Source organism: Accipiter gentilis, chromosome 9 (genome assembly GCF_929443795.1).
Source record: "Accipiter gentilis chromosome 9, bAccGen1.1, whole genome shotgun sequence".
Classification (NCBI taxonomy): domain Eukaryota; kingdom Metazoa; phylum Chordata; class Aves; order Accipitriformes; family Accipitridae; genus Astur; species Astur gentilis.
In genome coordinates, this window is record NC_064888.1 from 24653800 (window position 1) to 24673214 (window position 19415).

Below are 19415 nucleotides of genomic sequence, written 5' to 3' on the forward strand. Positions count from 1 at the left end.
CGACAGAAAAAGAGAGACTTAAGTTCTCCTCATACCATCTAGGAACTTGAAACGCTGTTTATTCTTTAGCTGTCTGACAAGCATTTTATCTAACCACCAGCCTGGATATACCTACGCGCACACATATACGGTTACTGAACTTAACGGTGGGGTTTACATTTCTTTCTTTCTTTCTTTCTTTCCTTCTTTCTTTTTAACGTTTCTGCAGTTCTAGGCTCCACGATGCAGGCAGGGCACGAAAGCGACCCGGCCGAAGCCCCCCCGGAGCGCGGCAGACCCGCCGCCGCCGGAGAGCTCCGCGCCGCCCGCCCGCCCCGCTGCGCGCCCCTGCCTTCGCGGCCACCAGCGACGGCCGCCGCGGCCCCCCGAAGCCCAGCGCACCCCCCACGGGCTCGCCCCCTGCCTCCCTGCGCGCCGCTCCCGGGACGAGCCCCGCGGCCGCCCGCGCCGCCCCTACCTGCAGGCTGCAGCCCCGGCGGCGGCAGGAGCGGGGCCCGTCGGGGCGCGCTGTCCCTGTGTGCCTGTGTCCCGTCCCCCCCCCCCCGGGGGCGGTGGCTCCCGCGGGCCCGGGGCGGGGGCCGGGGCAGCGCCCGCCCCGCGATCGGGGCTCTGCGGCGCCGGTCCCCCGGCACACGGGGCGAGGAGGCAGGGAAGCAGCCCGGGTTCCGCTCCGCTCCGCTCCGCGAGGCGCCTCAGACCGCCCCCCCGCCAGGGGCCTGCCCGGCCGCCTCGGTCGGCCACCTCGCCGGCCGGCTGCCTTCGCCCGCCGCCTGGCCGGCGCTGCCCTGCAGGGGACCCGGTGGGCTCGGCGGGGCCGTCCCCCTTACCGCGGCTCCGGCCCCCTCACGCTGTCATCAGAGGGACCAGGAATCCCCCTGCGTGGTACCTTCAGCGAGGCGAAGAGGGCGTCTCAGGAGCGCCACGGGTACTCTCATCGCTTTAAGAGGGGCTTTTTGTCCCATTACGGCAAAGCCTGTCCTGGGATTTCTGGATGAGAGCTCTCGGGCATTTCAGAAGGCATTTTTAAACCGTTCCGAAGTCAGGCAACACTCAAGAGTGGAAATAACGCCAAAACTTGTGCATACGGATGGCCCTCTGTCGCGTACACCAGCCCCGCGTGCCCTACACACCATCAGGAGTCGTGCTGCCGTTGCTTGCTAGCCTTTGCATTTTCAAACTCGATTCAAAGCCCCAGACCAGGGGAAGGACTAGCACAGATTTCAGCAGGCTGTGGACCCTAGACTCTTGGAACAAGTTTCAAATTCCAGCAGCCTTTTGTTTATCCAAGGAAGATAAACCAAGTGGCCTGCTGAATACTGCACGGGTTTTCAGACAAGATCTGGAAAACAGCAGGTCTTCGCTCAGAAGGGACATTAAACATTCTGTGACACTTTCCATGAGAACAAAGATAAAATGGACCTTTCCTTACCCTTCCCAAACACTGTCACCACACAAGGGCTGCCTGGTTCCTGTCTTTCACCCAGGACCTTGCTGCCTTTCAGCACGGCTATAAAGGGCAACTGCAAAGCTCCCAGGAGCGCAGAGCCGGGGGACAGGGTGGCTGGGAGGCCGTTGCTACACTGTTCTTCCAGGGTAAGTTCAAAATCCTTCAGTGGAAGGAAGTACACATAATTTGGCCAAGCACGGCAGCTTCGGGGCGGGTTATTAATTGGGAAAGACTCCCCTTTCCAGGTGACAGAGCTAGTCTGCACATGACAGTGGCATGAAGTGTCCAGGAGAGACTGGTCTATAAGTGCTTTCCCCTCCTTCTGCACACTGTGTGGTGAAGCTGTGCACTGGGCAGCCCACACCACCTATGCACAGCTTCCCTAGCACAAGTACTCCCCTCCCTGTGCCGTGGGAGCTCACAGCAGCTGTAGAGAAATGGGGCTAGGTTTTCCCCACTAACTGTGTGGGGAACAAAAACTTGTTCTTGAACAAGAAAAAAGTGCAGCTCTTAGTTTCTTGGTGAGTGTTTGATTTTTTCCTCTTTTTTTACAGTTCTGTAATATATTGGAAAGATTGTTAACCTTCCCTGGATTAAACTGCTTCGTGCTGAAAGATTTTCCTTGCCAAAATACACTGCTAACATAATTGCAAGAGGCTTTATTTGTACTGCATAACACTGCCAGATAATAGACAGCTCTGAACAAGATGGCCTGTGCATTAAACTACCACTCCAGAGACTGGGGATCTCGGCATCACAGCAAACTTCCTCTGCAAGTCTGGTTGGCAACGTCTCTATGACAACTCCCCATCAGCAGCGGGAACGACAGTGGTTATCTATGTTGGCCGCTGACATTTTGATGCCTGGGTCAACAACAGGTAATGCCTTCTACTCTGTAGTGTGGAAAGGATAACCGTCAGAGCACCGCGGAACCACCTCGTGTATTGTATGTACCACGGATATACAGAGAGGCAGTAACACCTCTCATACTCTGCTGACCTGGCCACTGGCACAACAACAACTTTAAAATACTTTTGTGCTATTTGTTATATAAGCTCACTTTGAGCACTGAAGTATCACAAACTAGATATCACCAAAACAACATGCATGACTCCATTTGGGTCTTTGGAGCAACACTCTAACAATAATAGAAATACAAGGGTTTGGTTTACATTCATATTTTACACATTCATCACAGGCTTTCTCTTGTCATAGCTAGAGCAGATTTTTCTCATGCAAGTTTCAACTGCTGACACTGGATAAATGATCCATTGCACTGCTCCATCTAGCATTTTGACAAGCAACACAATATAACTCACCTGTAATGACCTTAATCCCTCCAGGGTTGCAGGACTATGCACGTTGCTCCTCTAGAACTGCTGTAATCACGATACCAAAGGAGTACATCCCCTCACCTGGAGTGCCTGACCAGGCAAAGACAACGCATCAGGAAGGGGATTGTTTTGGTTTGGTCCCTATGAAACATGAATAATACCTTTACATCTTTTACACTTTCCAAACCACAAAAATAATCAGAAACTAAATCACTATGGAATTTAACGGGCAAGTTAAATGCTCTTACAGTTTGGAGGATGATTAGGTGCGATGGTACAGGTGATGAATGGCCTTCCTATGCATGTATGTTCTTAAAGTATGTTCTTTAATTGAACCCTTATTGAACTGAAAACCCCACTACTCTCCTTCCTCCAACCTCTTCTTCCCCCCCCGCCCCGATACAGCCAGCCAACAGTACAGGGTGTACTGTAACGGCATGCTGAGAGTAACGTTTTCAGATCTGGCCACTAACGTCATCTACCATCTTTGGCATCCTATAGTCAAGGGGACACAGCTTCCCCAACATCTCTGGAAATTAAGCCAAAGACATCACAGGCTGGAGAAAATGTAGTCCCTATGGTTCCCTCAGTTCCCCCTCTGCAGCTGCAGTCCAAATCTTGCCAACTCCAAGGCAAAAAGGTAAAGTACTCACTTAGCACTTGTGAGTGGAGGCTCCTTTCTGAAGGTGAAGGCAAGCTCTGTTGCTTATCGACACACAGGACTTCAGCAGAAGATCAAGACTCTGAATTCCTCAAAATACATGACTGTATAAGTCATATATGGAACTGCGTTAGAAAAAAGAGGGCGTGTAATTGTTATTCCAGGGCCTCCTCACTTTTCACATGGACATTAGCAATTCCTGGAATGTAAGACCATCATACATCATCAGACCAAAAGATGCATTTAAAACCAGCCTTGTTTCTAATGACAACCAGAACTAGATACAGGTACATCCTACCACCTATTTTGCCTAATCGAGTGTATCATCTTCCATAATCTTTGGAAATTTTGGCAGAAATATCCTCTCAATATAAAATAAGTATAGGCAAATCAGTACTTAGTATTAGTTGAACAAGAGGACAATTCACCTTCTTTTAGTGATAACAAGCTTCCACATTTCAGACCTCTTGTCTTGCTGCTGTTTATCTGGGGTATTCCTTCTCGTCTGCCATTGAAATCCTTGGTCCAAGCACGTGCAGTAAGCTTTTCGGACACATTTTGATGCGTGTATTTTACAAAGAACAGCACTCCAGCTAGTCAGAATTTTCCAGTACAACAATTTTTCACTAGAAAACACAGATTCACCGAAACAAAAATTCCATGGAAATGTGGTTCTGTGGCTATATAAAGGCAGTAGCTTTAAAAAAATCTTGTCCATCTAATTACTTTCTTTTGGCAGCCTGTTAGGCTTCCTGCTAGCAGGCTTTTTTGGTGGAAAAAGGGAAATTTCAAAATGTCTAAATTTCATTTCACATCAGCAAAAAAACTTAATTAGATGTTGGAATTTTTCACAGCATGGGAATAATAAATTTGAATTAGTTGTACTTGGAAGCAAGCCTTTGCACAGCTATTCCAGTCTCTCCTCCGTATCCACTTGACTGTGGACCAGAGGCCCAGGCTATTTCAATCCATACAGGAATCCAACACCAAATATGGCCTGTAATGTTGCTCTAGTCTGAGGAGAGCTAACCATTTCCATGGCTTTACAACTTTTCATAGCATTATATTTTTGTTCTCCCTGCTGGATGATGAGTATGGCTTGCTTGCTCTTCTGTAGAGCTGGTGTTAGCAGCTTATCCTGCTCATCATCACCACCCTCCCCTGTACCAACTCCTGGGCAAAAGCACAAGCTAAAGAAGGCTGAACTGGGGTTCAAAGCCTGAAAGCAGCACAGGTCATCTTTATCCTGTTCTCCAAACCAGCACGTGATACCAAGTAAAAGAAGATGGTGAGCCACCACTGATAATCCACACCTCCACAACACAGAAAACCAGTCGCTTGACAAGAATTGCCTGTACCTCAGGCGAAACTCCAGCTGGCACTTGCTGACTGCTGCTGGGTCTTTCAGGGAGAGCTCCTCACCCGTCCCAGGGTATGCCATGCCTCTCAACATTTTTTCCCTCCAGCTCACCTGTAAAATGCACAGCTTAACAGCTAGGACTAATTTCAATACAGTTTTTACTACCTAATTGTTGCGTTCACAGGCTGGAGGAAGAGTTTGCTTGCTTTAAACGTCAATATACTCCTTTAAATAATATATGCTTATTGATAATATCTACAGGAAACTTTTACAGAGTTAACAAATGCAGAAACTATTGTCATTCCACCCAGAGAGAAAGTTACAAGCATCAAAGATTTCTGTTTTATTTGGAGATGTACCAGATTAGTTCCAGGGACACTTATGCAACACACAACCTTACAGCCTATTTCCTTTTTTTTCTTTTTTTCTTTTCTCTGTGCATATGCAAGGTGGTGGGGGGTTTTCCCCATTTCTTTGGGTTTTTTTCCTCTTTGAGTTAAGCACGCATGGACAGAGACCTAAACCAGAGCCAGCTAAAAGTACATCAGAAGAGCAGAAGTATCTGCTCTGTGTAGCACGGTATTTTGGTATATATTACGATGTTGACTCTCCAAGGCCTTGCATTTCAGTATTGGCCTTGTGGCTACAAAGCTGGACAAACTGCTGCCATTCTGACAGTGTGAAGGTTCGGTTCCCTCTGGCCACACATCAGAGGCTAAGCAAGGTGCCTCACAGGTTCTCAGTGATGCATTTTTTGTATGGAAATTCAGCAGCCCCTTGAAACAAGAAGTACATTAGTGAGACAAGTGTCCCCAGGGAGGCACAGGGCGCCCAGAGGAGCGCGGGTGCAGGCTGGCTGCGGCTGTGCTCACCCGCACAGGTACTGCACTGGCCTCCGGAGGTGCAGGGGCTGAAATCGGGCTGGCAATTCTGTCTGGGGGGAAAAAAGGCATTACTGCCTGACCCTTCTCTGTGCCACGGGTAGTTTGGTGGGAGGAGGTTTGAGGCATCATCCCTTCAAGGGCTAGCAGGTCAGCACAAACCAACCCACCTTCTCACCAGGCTTTTGTGCTGCAAAAACACCCAGATGCTGTACAAGGTCTGGGGACTTGGCCACGGGCCTGCAAAGCAAAAGGGACTGCAATCTTTTCCATGTGCATGCACACAAGTGTGCTTTCAGGCAGGCCTGGGTAGAGGCATCCGTCGCTACTCTTGGGTGATGAATATACGTCTGCATACAGGCCTGGAGCCTAATCTTACCTGCTCAAGACATGAAATTTTAAACAGTAAAGAGACGTGGAACAGTATTATCTACCACTTAATTGCTATAAGACTAATCCTGCTAATTTTATGACTAGTGACAGAAACTGGTTTCTTCATTGATAGATTTCTGACTCAAGCCTGAGTAATGCTTTACTATTTAAGGTATTGTGCTTGTTTGTTTTTAAAAGCAGTTCTTTGACGTCTCTGTATTCAGCCTTTTTTTTTTTTTTTGGTGTCCATTAGTTGCCATCATTGCGTTGCCAGTCATATACCATCAACTTCCTACCACAGCAGGGTAGGTGGAAATGTCATAGACTGAAAGTGAACTGATTCCAAATTACCTTCTTTCCTCCACAGGTCTGCAAGGCAAATAGGTTAGAAAAGGAAAAGCCAGTTCTTCTCTTACTCTTGTGAATAAAGAGATTTCAATCACCCAGCCTAATGATCTCCATATATAGGAAAGCCAGACTTCTAGAATGTCTTCATACCAGTAGTCAGTGGACTCTACAGAGTGGTATTAGTAACAGCTCTTTAGCTCCTATGCTGATAAAAGCACTTGTAATTCCAAGGTTGGCATCTGAGAACTTTGTAGTAATGTGTATAAAATGAAACTTTAAATTCCCATAATACTGTGAAGCAGATGTTCATGGAAATTTGACGAAGATATAACTCTTTCAGGTAAGAGAGTCAGAACAGGGAGATAGGTTGTATGGCAGTTAAAAATCAAACTCCTAATAGTGGAGAAAAACATCAGAAATTGAAAAAAGTCTTCCTGACACAAGCTAAGCTGACATTACGATTCTTCCCATGAATAAAAGGTGAATTCATTTTCAGGGTTGATGCCTTCTTTCTTCTGCTTAATTTTTTTTTTTTTTTTTTTTTTTTTTGTTTTTGTGTGTGCAATCTCTCTTGTGATGAGACCAAGGGGTGGAGGGGAGAGAAGACTCTTAGGAAAGTTTGGTTCCTGAATATTTTCAGTCCTACCTGTAAAGGATCAGCTGTAGTGCGAGACGGGTTACAGGTCAGTCTGCAGCCATCGTTAGAAAGCAGCTTTAGTTTCTCCTGCACCACTCTTCCCCCCTTCAAAGAAGGGGCAAACCAGTGATGCATAGGGAGCTGTCACACTGCACAGGCAAATCTGTTGGCGGGAAGACTTCAAACCTCCTATATTTGAAGAGAAGAGATAATGTACTTTCTAAGCTAAAAAAAGAAATGACTAAAGCACTGGGAAATTTGGGAGTGGTTTTGGCTTATCTTGTAAGTATTTCTGGATTTTTTTGTGCACAGCCTTTTGTAGCCAAGTGCAATATGCTGAATGCTAGCTGGGTAACAGCATGCTCCATGCTTAGGACATAGGAACAGCATGTATTTGTTTACTTATTCAAATAACACTAGGGGTGAGGTTGACAAAAAAACAAAACAATTCTGCCAAAAGGAACTAAAATTTCTTTTAAGTACATTCAGCAACTTGTGATTCATTTAGCCAGCCAGATTTGAAAATGGAAAATTCATTTGTTTGTTTAGTTTTTTGAATTAATATGTATTATTTTACAGTTCATTTTTAAAAACATAAAAAGAGTAAAAATAATTTTCAAATAGAAGGGAACATTCTCACTGTTCAAATCAACTCAAATAACTGTTTATTTCAATCTTCAGGTGAAGCATATGCAACCTTTGCAGAGGAGAAGCTTCTCATAGCTTCATTTGCATTGCCTGCACTATACTACTGCATTTCACAAAACAGATGTTCACAGACCACATTTACTGTGCTGCCTCAGTTGCATGCTGGGCTAAGGGTATGCCGACAATCAGGATATCGATGGGGTAATGCCACTGGGAGGACAGAGGAGGCAGATTCAGCAGAGTAGATAAAAATACTACTATCTCAACACCGTATTACATCTACCAGTTGGTAGTGATTTACTGATTTACACAAGAATACTTTGACTGCAGTCTCCCAACTGATGCAACTGTTATAAATGCTTGTAGGAGATAACATTTTGATCAGCACGTTTTTCCTATGGGCTTGAGGCATTAACTTCCTCATCAATACCAGCACACACATCCCCACTTCCACCCAGCCTACCATTGGGAACTCAACTCCTAAAAGCTGAGACCAGCTATTTTATTTTGTGCAATTGGCTAACACATACGAACCCCGCAAAAATTCCCAACAACAGCAACAAAAACCCCCAATCAAGTCTCTAACATACCAGTGGCCAGACCATCCTGTTGCTTGAAGCACTGATGTCTCTGTTGCGACAATCTTCTGCATCATCAAACCAGTAGCTGTTCTTGATGAGGCTTTGTCTTGCTCGAAGCATTTCTCCTCAATGCCTTCAAGGCAGCAGAGAATATGCATTCCCTCACAAGTGAAAGTTCCTCTCACAAAAGAATTTAAACCAAAAAAGTATGCCACTTGGGGAAAAAAAAAAATTTTCTAACATATTACATGAGAAAGTGGTAACACGGTTAGCCAAGGCTATGTCCTCATGGATGTGCATAAATGGAAATCTCTGTAACAGTGGTAAACTCAACTCTGTACACACACTGTCAAGGCTGCTTTGGTACATCATTACACTTGTTAAAGGGTAACTTCTGCTTTGTACTAGACACAATGTTAAGAGTTTGCTCAAACTTTTAAGTTTGCAGAGAGATGGATGGGTCATCCATCCAAAAAGTTGGAAAACAGTGAAGTTGTCAACTTGGAAAGACACTTCTGAAGCTGGAAGTGCCCTGATCACCACAACAAAATAAGCAAAACCACTTAAGAACAGGGAGTGACACATTGCTGTTTAAGTACAACATGATGCCATTTCAGGCTGTTTGCCCTCCTCCGTTGCCTTAAATCACACCTTTACCTCGGTGCTTTGTAGTTGCATCTACGATGTTTAGAAATAAAACATGCGGGACCAAAGCACCCTGCTCTGGGGTCTCCGCTGGCTGCACCACCCTGCCATTTGTAAGCAGCTTGGGGTTTACCTCGGGGGAAGCTGCAGGAGGCTGCTGACCCCTTGCTGCAGCCAGCTGCTTTGCACAGCTGCGCACAAAAGAGCACATTGCTGGAGGCCAGCAGAAGAGAGCTGTGCTTCTGCCAATACGATAGAACTGGTTTTGATGCAAAAAAAAATTTTTTTAAAAAAATCATCCGGAGGCCAGTACATCCCCTACTGTGTGTCTCACGTACCGAGACAAGCAGTGTTTGAGACCAGGCTATTGCCTGCACTAGAGAGCACATCTGCATCTAGAGACCCAACGCTTCAGCACAGATCGCTGGGTACTTCACACAGGGATGCTCGACCCAAGTAGTAACCATTAACTGCTTGAGCTCACAATCACTCAGTCGCACCCTTCCCTCACCTCTGAATTAGGACAACACGCTGCCTGCCATTTTGTCTAACCTGACCTCCCCACCTCTGCCACCCATCTCTCACTGGTTGCACTAACAAAGAGCTAGTTTCTTGCTTACCCTGCAGTGCCCTTCCCACCTTGTTCATGTCACCCCCAGAAACCGCTAAAGATGCTGCTGCCGTGTCCCTTTCCCAGGCTCAAAGCTTCCCTTCCTGAGCCTCCGCTTTTCTTACTCATTTCTCTTCCATCTCTCCAAGTGCCAGTACCTTCTCTTGCTTGAGGTGAATCTCAATTCCCAAGGCAGCCAACAGGTTCTCCTAACTTTTACAATCAGAACCACAATTTTTATTTTGCTTCTTTTTGTTGGGATTTTTTGGGGGGAGCTGGTAGGAGGGGTTTGAAGAATAGACTCTTATTGCACATCTATCTCTTCTTCTCCAAGCACACTAATAATCATGCAACTAGTGAGTTCCAACCAGCACCAGTAATACCTGAAGAATAAGAAACTGGATTCAGTTTTAAGGTTTAAACAAGCATTTATTTTCCAGGACATCCTAAAGATCAGACGTCCTCTACCTCCCAGGTACTAAGAGGTAGCAAGACACAAACAGACCATGATCTTTTTCATAGCCTGTCTTTCATTTAATCCCAAATTCAAAGACACCTTGTACTTTAAAAACAGATCCCGGTAGAATTCATCCGACTGGAAACAATCATGTATGTTTATTTTGTCACCAGTTCAACCCCATATGGTTTTCCCATTTCTAAAATTCTGCTGTGTCCTGCCAAAAATCACTTGCAAGTATCTTATGACAGTCAAATGGGAACATAAGCACTGATAACACTGAAACACCAGGACAGCTTTGCTGAGGTTGGAATGCACTGCAAACACCCCACTTGTCCTAGAAGTCAGACTCTTGTACTGCCCCCCTGCACCCCACGCTAGTTGTCTCTATCAAATCTGATCAAGTAAATACTCTATTGTAGTCAGCTCTCACTCTCCAGCCAGCAGCAGCAACTTGTCTGCAATAACTTAGGCCAAAAACTTAGCTTTAAACCATAGACCCTTATTCCTACGGGATGTAGACTTTTTGTCAAAACCATTAAAAATCGGGTTTCTCAGCAGCAGGGAGAGAATGAGGAGAGTAGAATGTGTTTCAACAAGAACAAATGTTTGAGTCCAAAAGAAGCAGACCTTGGCACAAACCATCAGAATTGAGGACAAGGAATCCCACTCATTCTGCTCCAACTTACCTTAATAATTATCTTAACATGTTTCAGAAAGAGAAGCTAGCTTGTTGAAGAGTTCTCATCAATTTATACAGAAACAAGCGTTTCGAACACATACTAAATCTGCAAACTCACTGATTTTTCTTAGGGAAGTCTGCTCCTTCACCATCTCCATTCCCAAAACAAAAAGATCCAAGGATCTGGGTATTTCTAGGTTCTCAATACAACTCTGCCATAGTGGCGCAACAGAGCTTTGCTTGCTCAAATTTCCAGCTTGTACCAGTTATAGTAGAGGTTCATCTATGTAGTCGAGTAAGACTGTTTTCAGACTCTTTAGATACCTCTGGATGATGAAGTGGGGAAAAGAACCCTCCCACCAGTTGACTGTAGACAGCAACTGGATACAAAACACAATTAGAAAAATTCGAGACAACAGTGATGCTCTTAGAACAGCCCCAAAGTGCTCCCTTATAGCAAAAATATTGGAACTGTGCTATAAATCAATCACACTATCATTTGTCCGTTACCTTAATTATGAAGGAGGTACATGGGAAGAAAAGAAAAGTTGGCACTAGTGAAGGCAGGCAAAGCCTAAAGGTAAAGAAGCAAATTACAGTACTACCAGATTCATAGGATGGTGCTGGTGGGGAAGGAGAGAAAAAAAAAAAAGAAAAAAAAAAAAAAGTAAAACGTAGATTTCACTATAACAAAGAAATACTTTTGCAGTAGGCTTTTCTCCCTCAGGAAAGGAAGAATTTAACTTACAACACCATTTTCCTCTTACACCAATTTCTCCTACTTTGTGACTACTCATAACTCTCTATCCTATTAATTTAGATTGCTAATATTTTTCCCAACCAAATGTACTCATTTGTGTAGTATACACTTCAGAGTATTTTTTTTCCAGACTTAATTACAGCAACTTACCTATTAATCATTTTAAATTTCAAAACAGCATTTTGAAGTTAAAATTTTATTTTGGGCTTCTCTTAGAACTGCTGTGATCAACTTACCTGGCAATCCCTGGAATCTTACCGCTAACATTAGGGCTACCAGAATTGTGCTTTCCTTCTTCAACCACACAGCTTCAATTTATGTGTCTTGCATAGTCCATATATATATATATATATATATAATTTCCCCCCCTCCCCCGAATGACTTGCTAGGGTTTCTTTTTTTTTTTTTTTTTGTTTGAGGACTAGAGGATTTTAATCTTAAAAGAAGTGCTATTTCATATTTGTTTACTTAACATTATATTCTTTCTTCACATAACTATAAATACTTAGAATGCAAGAACACCTAAGTGATAGATATTCCCATATCAAATTCCCTTCAAAAATTGACCAGGGAGAAAAAGATGGAATCTTTCTCTGAAACAAACCAAGCCCACAAATTGCCCCGAGCTCCACCGCTTTAGCAAAACACATTAATAGTGTCGATGTTACGCTTCCCTCTACTGTTTAACATAAGAAGTGCAGGTACCTCTTACTGAACTCTTCCTTAAAAAAAAAAACCCACATACAAACCAATCTTTATTTGCAAGCAAAACTTAGCAAATAACCTTAATGAAAGTTCCATTTTGTTCATGAACAATTAGAGGCACTGAGCAGAAATACCCTCATTTATCTCAAGCTTGATATTACATGAAATATCAACTACATTCTAATTGTCTCATGTTGTTGTTTACAGTATGAAAAAGTCAACTTCAAGCAGGCAAAAAACTTCAAAGACCAAGCAATGTAACAAAGAGTAAAAAAAAAGTCAAGCACCAAAGAATTATCATGGAAATGATATGGCCAGGTGACCCACCTAGTGGATGAGGGGAAGGCTGTGGATGTTGTCTACCTGGACTTCAGCAAGGCCTTTGACGCTGTCTCTCATGGCATACTCCTTGAGAAGGTGGCAGCTCATGGCTTGGACAAGTGTACTCTTCACTGGGTGAAAAACTGGCTGGATGGACAAGCCCAGAGGGTTGTGGCAAATGGAGTTAAACCCAGCTGGCGGCAGGTCACAAGTGGTGTTCCCCAGGGCTCAGTACTGGGGCCAGTTCTGTTAAATGTCTTTATCAATGACCTGGACGAGGGGATCGAGTGCACCCTCAGCAAGTTTGTGGATGACAACAAGTTGGGAGGGAGGGTTGATCTCCTCGAGGGTTGGAAGGCTCTGCAGAGGGATCTGGGCAGGCTGGATTGATGGGCTGAGGCCAGTTGTATGAGGTTCAACAAGGCCAAGTGCCAGGTCCTGCACTTGGGTCACAACAACCCCATGCAGCCGCTACGGGCTTGGGGAAGAGTGGCTGGAAAGCTGCCCGGCACAGAAAGACCTGGGCATGCTGGTTGACAGCCGGCTGAACATGAGCCAGCAGTGTGCCCAGGTGGCCACGAAGGCCAACAGCATCCTGGCCTGCATCAGAAATAGCATGGCCAGCAGGAGCAGGGAGGTGATTGTCCCCCTGTATTTGGCGCTGGTGAGGCCACACCTTGAGTGCTGTGTTCAGTTTTGGGCCCCTCACTACAGGAAAGACATTTGAGGTGCTGGAGTGTGTCCAGAGAAGGGCAACAAAGCTGGTGAGGGGCCTGGAGCACAAGTCTTCTGAGGAGCAGCTGAGGGAGCTGGGGCTGTTTAGTCTGGACAAGAGGAGGCTGAGGGGAGACCTTATCGCTCTCTACAACTACCTGAAGGGGGGGTGTAGTGAGGCGAGTGCTGGTCTCTTCTGTCAGGTGGCTGGAAGTAGGACGAGAGGAAATGGCCTAAAATTGCACCAGGGGAGGTTTAGATTGGACATTAGGAAAAATTTCTTTACTGAAAGGGTTGTCCGGCATTGGAACAGGCTGCCCAGGGAAGTGGTTGAGTCACCATCCCCGGAGATATTCAAAAAGCGCATAGACAAGGTACTTCAGGATATGGTTTCATGGGCATGGTTGATGGTTGGACTCGATGATCTTAAAGGTCTTCTCCAACCTAAATGATTCTATGATTCTATGAAATACCTAGTCAAGTGTCTCAAAACAGTGCTATGTATTTCATGTAATTGATTTTACAAAATTAACTCCACAGATACATTAAAACTGTCAAAACAGTAGTGGTCTTTATTTCCATCAGACAAGTTAACACTTCAGTTAATATGAATTTATTTCAACATTTGGGAGATATGGAAATTAATGACTAATAAAAAAGTGAAATAAACCCCCTTCCAAAAATATATTGGATAATACATGTGTCTGAATTTTATACTGTCCCCCTGGTAAGCCCTTTACATTATGTGACATTACATACAGTTTTGCAAGACAAAATTTATGGACTGGTTTTCAGCCTCTGATTTGTGAGCCCTCATGGTGTCTAAGAAAAGCAAGTTTATACATGCTATGCAGCAACCTAAGTACATACATTTCAAAGGGGTCTCAATTCAACTGAGAAGAAAAAAGAATCTGGAAAGGTCCACAAATCAAAAAAAGGTAGAAAATACTGTATTTGAATAAACATTCAAACCTTAGTGTCCTGGAGGGAAAGTTAACATTTAGCTTAAAACCAGAAAACACATTAGCTGATATTTTTTTAATTTTAGAAACTGGGCTTTGAAATAATGTAGTTATCAGTCGTTTTTGATTAAGTTAAAAATTGCAGACTACAGAAAAGTAGTGAAAACAAATCTCCTCCCTTTGTCATCTAATGCCAAGTATGTACCACATAAATAATATCTGTACTACAGAATTCTTCATATAGATCAGATATTTTCAACAGAAACAGGATTTCATTTTAGTGTCAAACCAGTAATTAAAATTTTAGTTCACATCTTGTTTAAAACTTTTAATATAGAGGAGAATTAGTCCTGCAAAACTAGTTAGCAGTCTGTTCCTGCTGCAAGTCATGACTACTGAAAAATTACAATCTTAAAGCCCCTGCCGTCACCAAGTTTACTTGCAGCCTTGCCAAGAAACCCGTGTAGTCACAGAAAGCTTGTAAAGTTGGGTTTTTTTTGAGGGGGGCAGGTGGATGTTAAATAAAGTGTCTCATCTAATGAGGAAAGGAAAGGCAAAAAAATCAGTGACTAGTTTTCACAGTAAAACGCATCAGCTTTGTAGTTTCATTTGAAACCAAGAACAAATCATGAAACGTCATGAAAATAAGATAAAAAAATCTCCTAGAGTGATTACTAAATGAAGTTAAAATTACCACACTAATCAGTAAACCCCAGAAGAAAAGCAGATGCCTCATATCACAGGTCCTACATTAAACAGTATCCACTTTTTAAAATAAATCCATAAAATCTGTATGTTTGGCCGCTTTGCACGTTTTTCCCCTAAAAAATACAGTGTACAGAAAAAAAAATCTTTTGTTATTCCCAGTATGAATTCTGAAGTATAAGCTCAAAACCCAGAAGTTAAAGATCAGCTAAAAGGATTTTAAATTATTTACAAATCCAGCAGGTAGAACTACCATAATGGCTTCATTTCCATCCTTGTAGTGGCTCTCACTCTTATCCAGCAGCATCTGCAGTAGGAATCTCTTCAGACAGCTTCATCACTGATCATCTGTCATTTTAAGCAATTCTAAAAGAGCCCCAACAGCTCCAAAATAACCCTTTAAACAAGTCAAAAGCAAAAAAAACCCCAATCAAATTCCAAAGTAAGACAAGCATGAACATGTAAAGTCTTCAGTTCTGTTAAGGCAATTAAGATCAGCCCTGCTGTGCCAAGTATTTGCTGTATCTGAATTATGATTTAATATGATCTTGTTTAGGTCCAAGAAAGGGCCTTACACCAGGAGAAATCTTACACAGTTCTCAAAATTGTCAAAAAAGAAGAAATTACAGAACCATTATAATGAGGCTGTATTGAGGCAGGGCAGTTCCCATTATGAACACATCCATCTGACAGTCACCTCAAAATTATGCTTACAAAAATTAATTCTAGTTGAGGTTTATATACCAGACCACGCAAATGAACATTGTTGGTACTAGGGTCAGAAAGCAAAACCAAGAAATCTGCAACGTTTAGCAACAAATACCCCAAGATTAGCGATCAAGTCAGGGAGTTAACAACGGATATTCTCAAATGAATTTGTAATTGAATCATGTTTATGCAGAACTTCATTTGTGCATTCACTTCAAAGCAATGGCATTGAAATTCTCCCTTTTAGCTTCACCAAGTCAAGAACCACAAGATTTTTATACTTACAAATAAAAGTAAGTTCAACATGTATTTCCTTACCTCATGTTCCAAAAACAGAGCTTTCAGCTGTCCCTTGGACCAATAATCCATAGCATATGCTAGCACCTTCATAGAAATCATATTAATTCTGAGAAAGTTGCCAACAAATACCACCTTGTCGATGTTCTGTAAAATCAAAAAGCAGACCAGCAAAAATTATATGCAGCTACATTATTTGCCCCATTCAACATGTACTTCTGTCTCCACTATGAAGTTAAATGGGAATTTTGGGTTACAGTTAAATTCTCCAGACTCAAGAGTCAAGAAAATAATTGCAGTTACTGACTGCTAAGTAGAGATGTTGCAAGGGGGAAAAAAAACCTAAAAAAAAAAAAGTTTTATTCCAAAGAAAGTGAGAGGCTGATGTCACAGATGGTGACTATTTGCTTAAAAGTCCAGGACCTTCCCAACATGAACAGAATTATGTGTGTTTTGTTGTTTTGGGTTGTTTTTTTTTAAATTGTATATGACATGGCAGCACTGAAGACATCTTTTCCCCCTGCTTGTTAAATGAAGCAACTTCGCAGAGATCACTATGATTATTCAATCCAGATGGAGAACCTCTGAAGGGTATCTGAGAAAGATTATGTTAGAGATGGGAAGAAGCATCTTTCATTATGTATTATCTGGACTGTGGTTCCATTTTCAAGCAGCAAGCGAAACACGGCCAAGATGATACTTAACATATACTGCATTCCTTTGTTTCAAAGCTCACTTGAACTCAGTGTTCACACAGAAGCTTAAGATTTTTGAACAATCAGCACTATGCTGTCAGTGAGAAAGCCACACACGATCCTTACTTGTGTGCACATCAGTGCATGTAAGCAACAGTTCTGGTGCTTAAACAATGCCCATAACTATCTTACCAAGCCCAGTTTTGCCCATTATGCACAAAAATGCACCTGCATTTTGAATTAGTGTACCATATGATGTTCACCATACACTAGAATTGGTCTAGAAGTTTCAGTAGGAGGCCAGATCCTGGAAACATAGGCTTTTACAGGAGCCTTGAAGGAGCCCTAGAAATGTATCTTCAAGAGTTCTCTGCTGAAAAGTACCAGCAAAAATCTGCATAGAGGCTAGAATTACCAAGTATTAACTCTACTAGATACATACAGCTCTATAAAGCCCAACACTTGGTTCTGCAGCAATTACTTTGCTACAGACCGCAGTTTTGTCATGTCCAGTACCATGCATATGACATACCACAGAGAACATCCTCACTTGAATACTCAGTACTGGAGAGTGCTGATAGGCAGACGCAATAATTCATTTATCCAGTCTCTGATGACTGAGTTACATGTCTTGACTGTCCTCAAACCAAACACATCAAGACAAACTTTATTTAAACAATTCAGGTTCATAGTCATCTATAACCTTAAACTCTGCAGTTACATCAGCATGCATTCATACTCATTCCTAGGAACTTATGTGGCTGAAAATAAGAACTTCTCAAATTTCAAAAGGCTGCTATTAAACATGGGGAAGAGCACTTTGCATCCTCTGACAAGACAGTTTTGTCTCTGAAGTAATTTCTGACAAAGGATGGACAAACATGTAACTAATTAATTTCCTGTAGTGCAATACCATCAAGTTGATTAGAATCTACATTTGAATTTCATCTTAATGACATTATTTTTTTCTGAATATACACACAAAGCTACTGTTACCAGAAATTCAAGCAAGCAGTACCTAACACCAAGTATGAAAATTACTGAAAATTTTAAATCTAAAAATACTAGTTGTATCTACTAGAATAGCAGAGTGTGTATCAACATGCAAATTTCATATCAATTTTATTTTCCAACATTCCTTGGCTTGACAAGGTTAAAAACTATGTTAAAGATGTAAAGTTTCCTAGATTTTTTGAACTGAACTAAAACGAGCTTTAGCATTTTTCAGGAGTCAGAAAATGAAGAAATACTACTTTTATCTCTTAAGAGAGTCTTGCTAATTTACTTTTAAATTGTTCACTGCTGAAATATTCAAAGCTGAAAGACAGAACTCTTAAACCAATGAAGGAATGGTGATGAAATGCTTACTTAAGCTAACCAAATTACAACATCCTGGAAAAGACATGCACTCTTTCACCCTGTGGGGTCTTGCTAAATTGTTCAACTATCCTGCAGTAGAAAGCTATAGTATAGCTTCAATATAGTATATACACATATTTGCCAATATAATTGAATAGGGGAATCAATATCAAAGATGCAATAAAAAAGCCTGCACATATTTTTGCAAGAAGCCTCATTCAGATGCAACTTACATGTTCTGCTAGTAAGAAAAGTATAAACCACAGGGACTGGTTTCCTTTATGCAGTTCTGCTGTGCCTAGGACAGACTGTTTCAAATGATGTGTAGCCAAATGGTTCCAGACTATGGAATTTTTCTACCCCACTGCCAACTTTGTGCAAGCAAACTTCGCTTTGAAGTTCTGCAGACAGAATATTTCATTTATTCCCCAGCCTCATTTTTTCCTGCACATATGCAAGTCATTTTCGACACAATATTAAAGCTGCAATCATTGAAAAAAAAAACCCAACACCCACTTATCAAAACTCATGCTTCAGGGCATAAATTGATTTTGTCAAAGAACCTAAAAGTGAGCTTCACCATAACCCTAACTTAATACACACAAACCCCACAAAAGAATATATCATATTCAACTGTTTTTTTAAGCTCTTATTTAGGCATTTCATTCATCAAACTTGGTGAGTCAGAGCCATATCTCCCAAAGGCAATTTAGGTGTCTAGATTATTTAGCAGAACGACAGCATTACTTTTTTTCCCCTGAGAGCAAGCTATCTGGAGATGAGTTTACTTGCAATGATATATCATGTTTGATTTTTTTTTTAATAGTATGTAAAGCTACTAAATGAAGTTTTCATTCCCTAAAAAGCTACAAAATAATTTAGTTCAAGCGTTGGAGAAATTCTACTTTGATGTTGTCTGTGAAATGAAGAATACTTTACACATCAATCCACATTCCTCCACAAAATTCTGGGATCATGTCCAGTTTTTAAAGTAAGCTTGCCCACAAAATAAAGATGTTAGGAACTTTTTCACAACGACTCAGAAGCATTAGTTTCATTAGTAGCCTACTTCCTCCTCTGAATGCATCGCATGTGGTTCCCTGCTGCAACTCTCCATGCTTTGATAGCCCTGTACAATGCTGCTTGAACTCCATGCCACAAGGCAACACTGTAAAGAAGCTGAAAGCAGAGAGAACACTGAAAGAGAATCATCCTGACTGAGAGAGTCAAATTGCCAATAAAAAACAGTCTGTAGCCACTTTCACGATGAAGGGAGGTTATCAGTGGCATTTGATAGGGGCATACACTAAGACTTGTGCTGTTCAACATATTTTCAAAGTGCTCTAGAGAGGGATATTAGCAACAAACATAACATTTATTGGCATACAAAGTTATTCGGGAGAGTCAGAATAAAAAATGAACAGCATAACTATCCTGAAGAGACTTACACCCAACAACTGACAAATAAAATGGCGGATGAAGTTTAAATTAAAAAAGTGAAATGACACAAATGGAAGGGGGAAGAG

The 19415-nt window shown here is 42.3% G+C and overlaps 1 protein-coding gene across 4 annotated transcripts in view; it reads right to left on the bottom strand.

The window, feature by feature from the left end:
• Positions 1 to 13704: 13704 nt before the first annotated feature.
• Positions 13705 to 19415, bottom strand: part of PANK1 (pantothenate kinase 1) — a 28838-nt gene continuing 23127 nt past the window's right edge. For all 4 annotated transcript variants that reach the window (XM_049809613.1, XM_049809612.1, XM_049809615.1 and 1 more), the window contains 2 exons: positions 15857 to 15982; positions 13705 to 15227 (listed from right to left, as the gene is read on the bottom strand). In XM_049809613.1, coding sequence (XP_049665570.1) covers positions 15168 to 15227; positions 15857 to 15982 — 186 coding nt within the window. In that variant the 3' untranslated portion in view covers positions 13705 to 15167. The remainder of the gene's footprint in view (positions 15228 to 15856; positions 15983 to 19415) is intronic.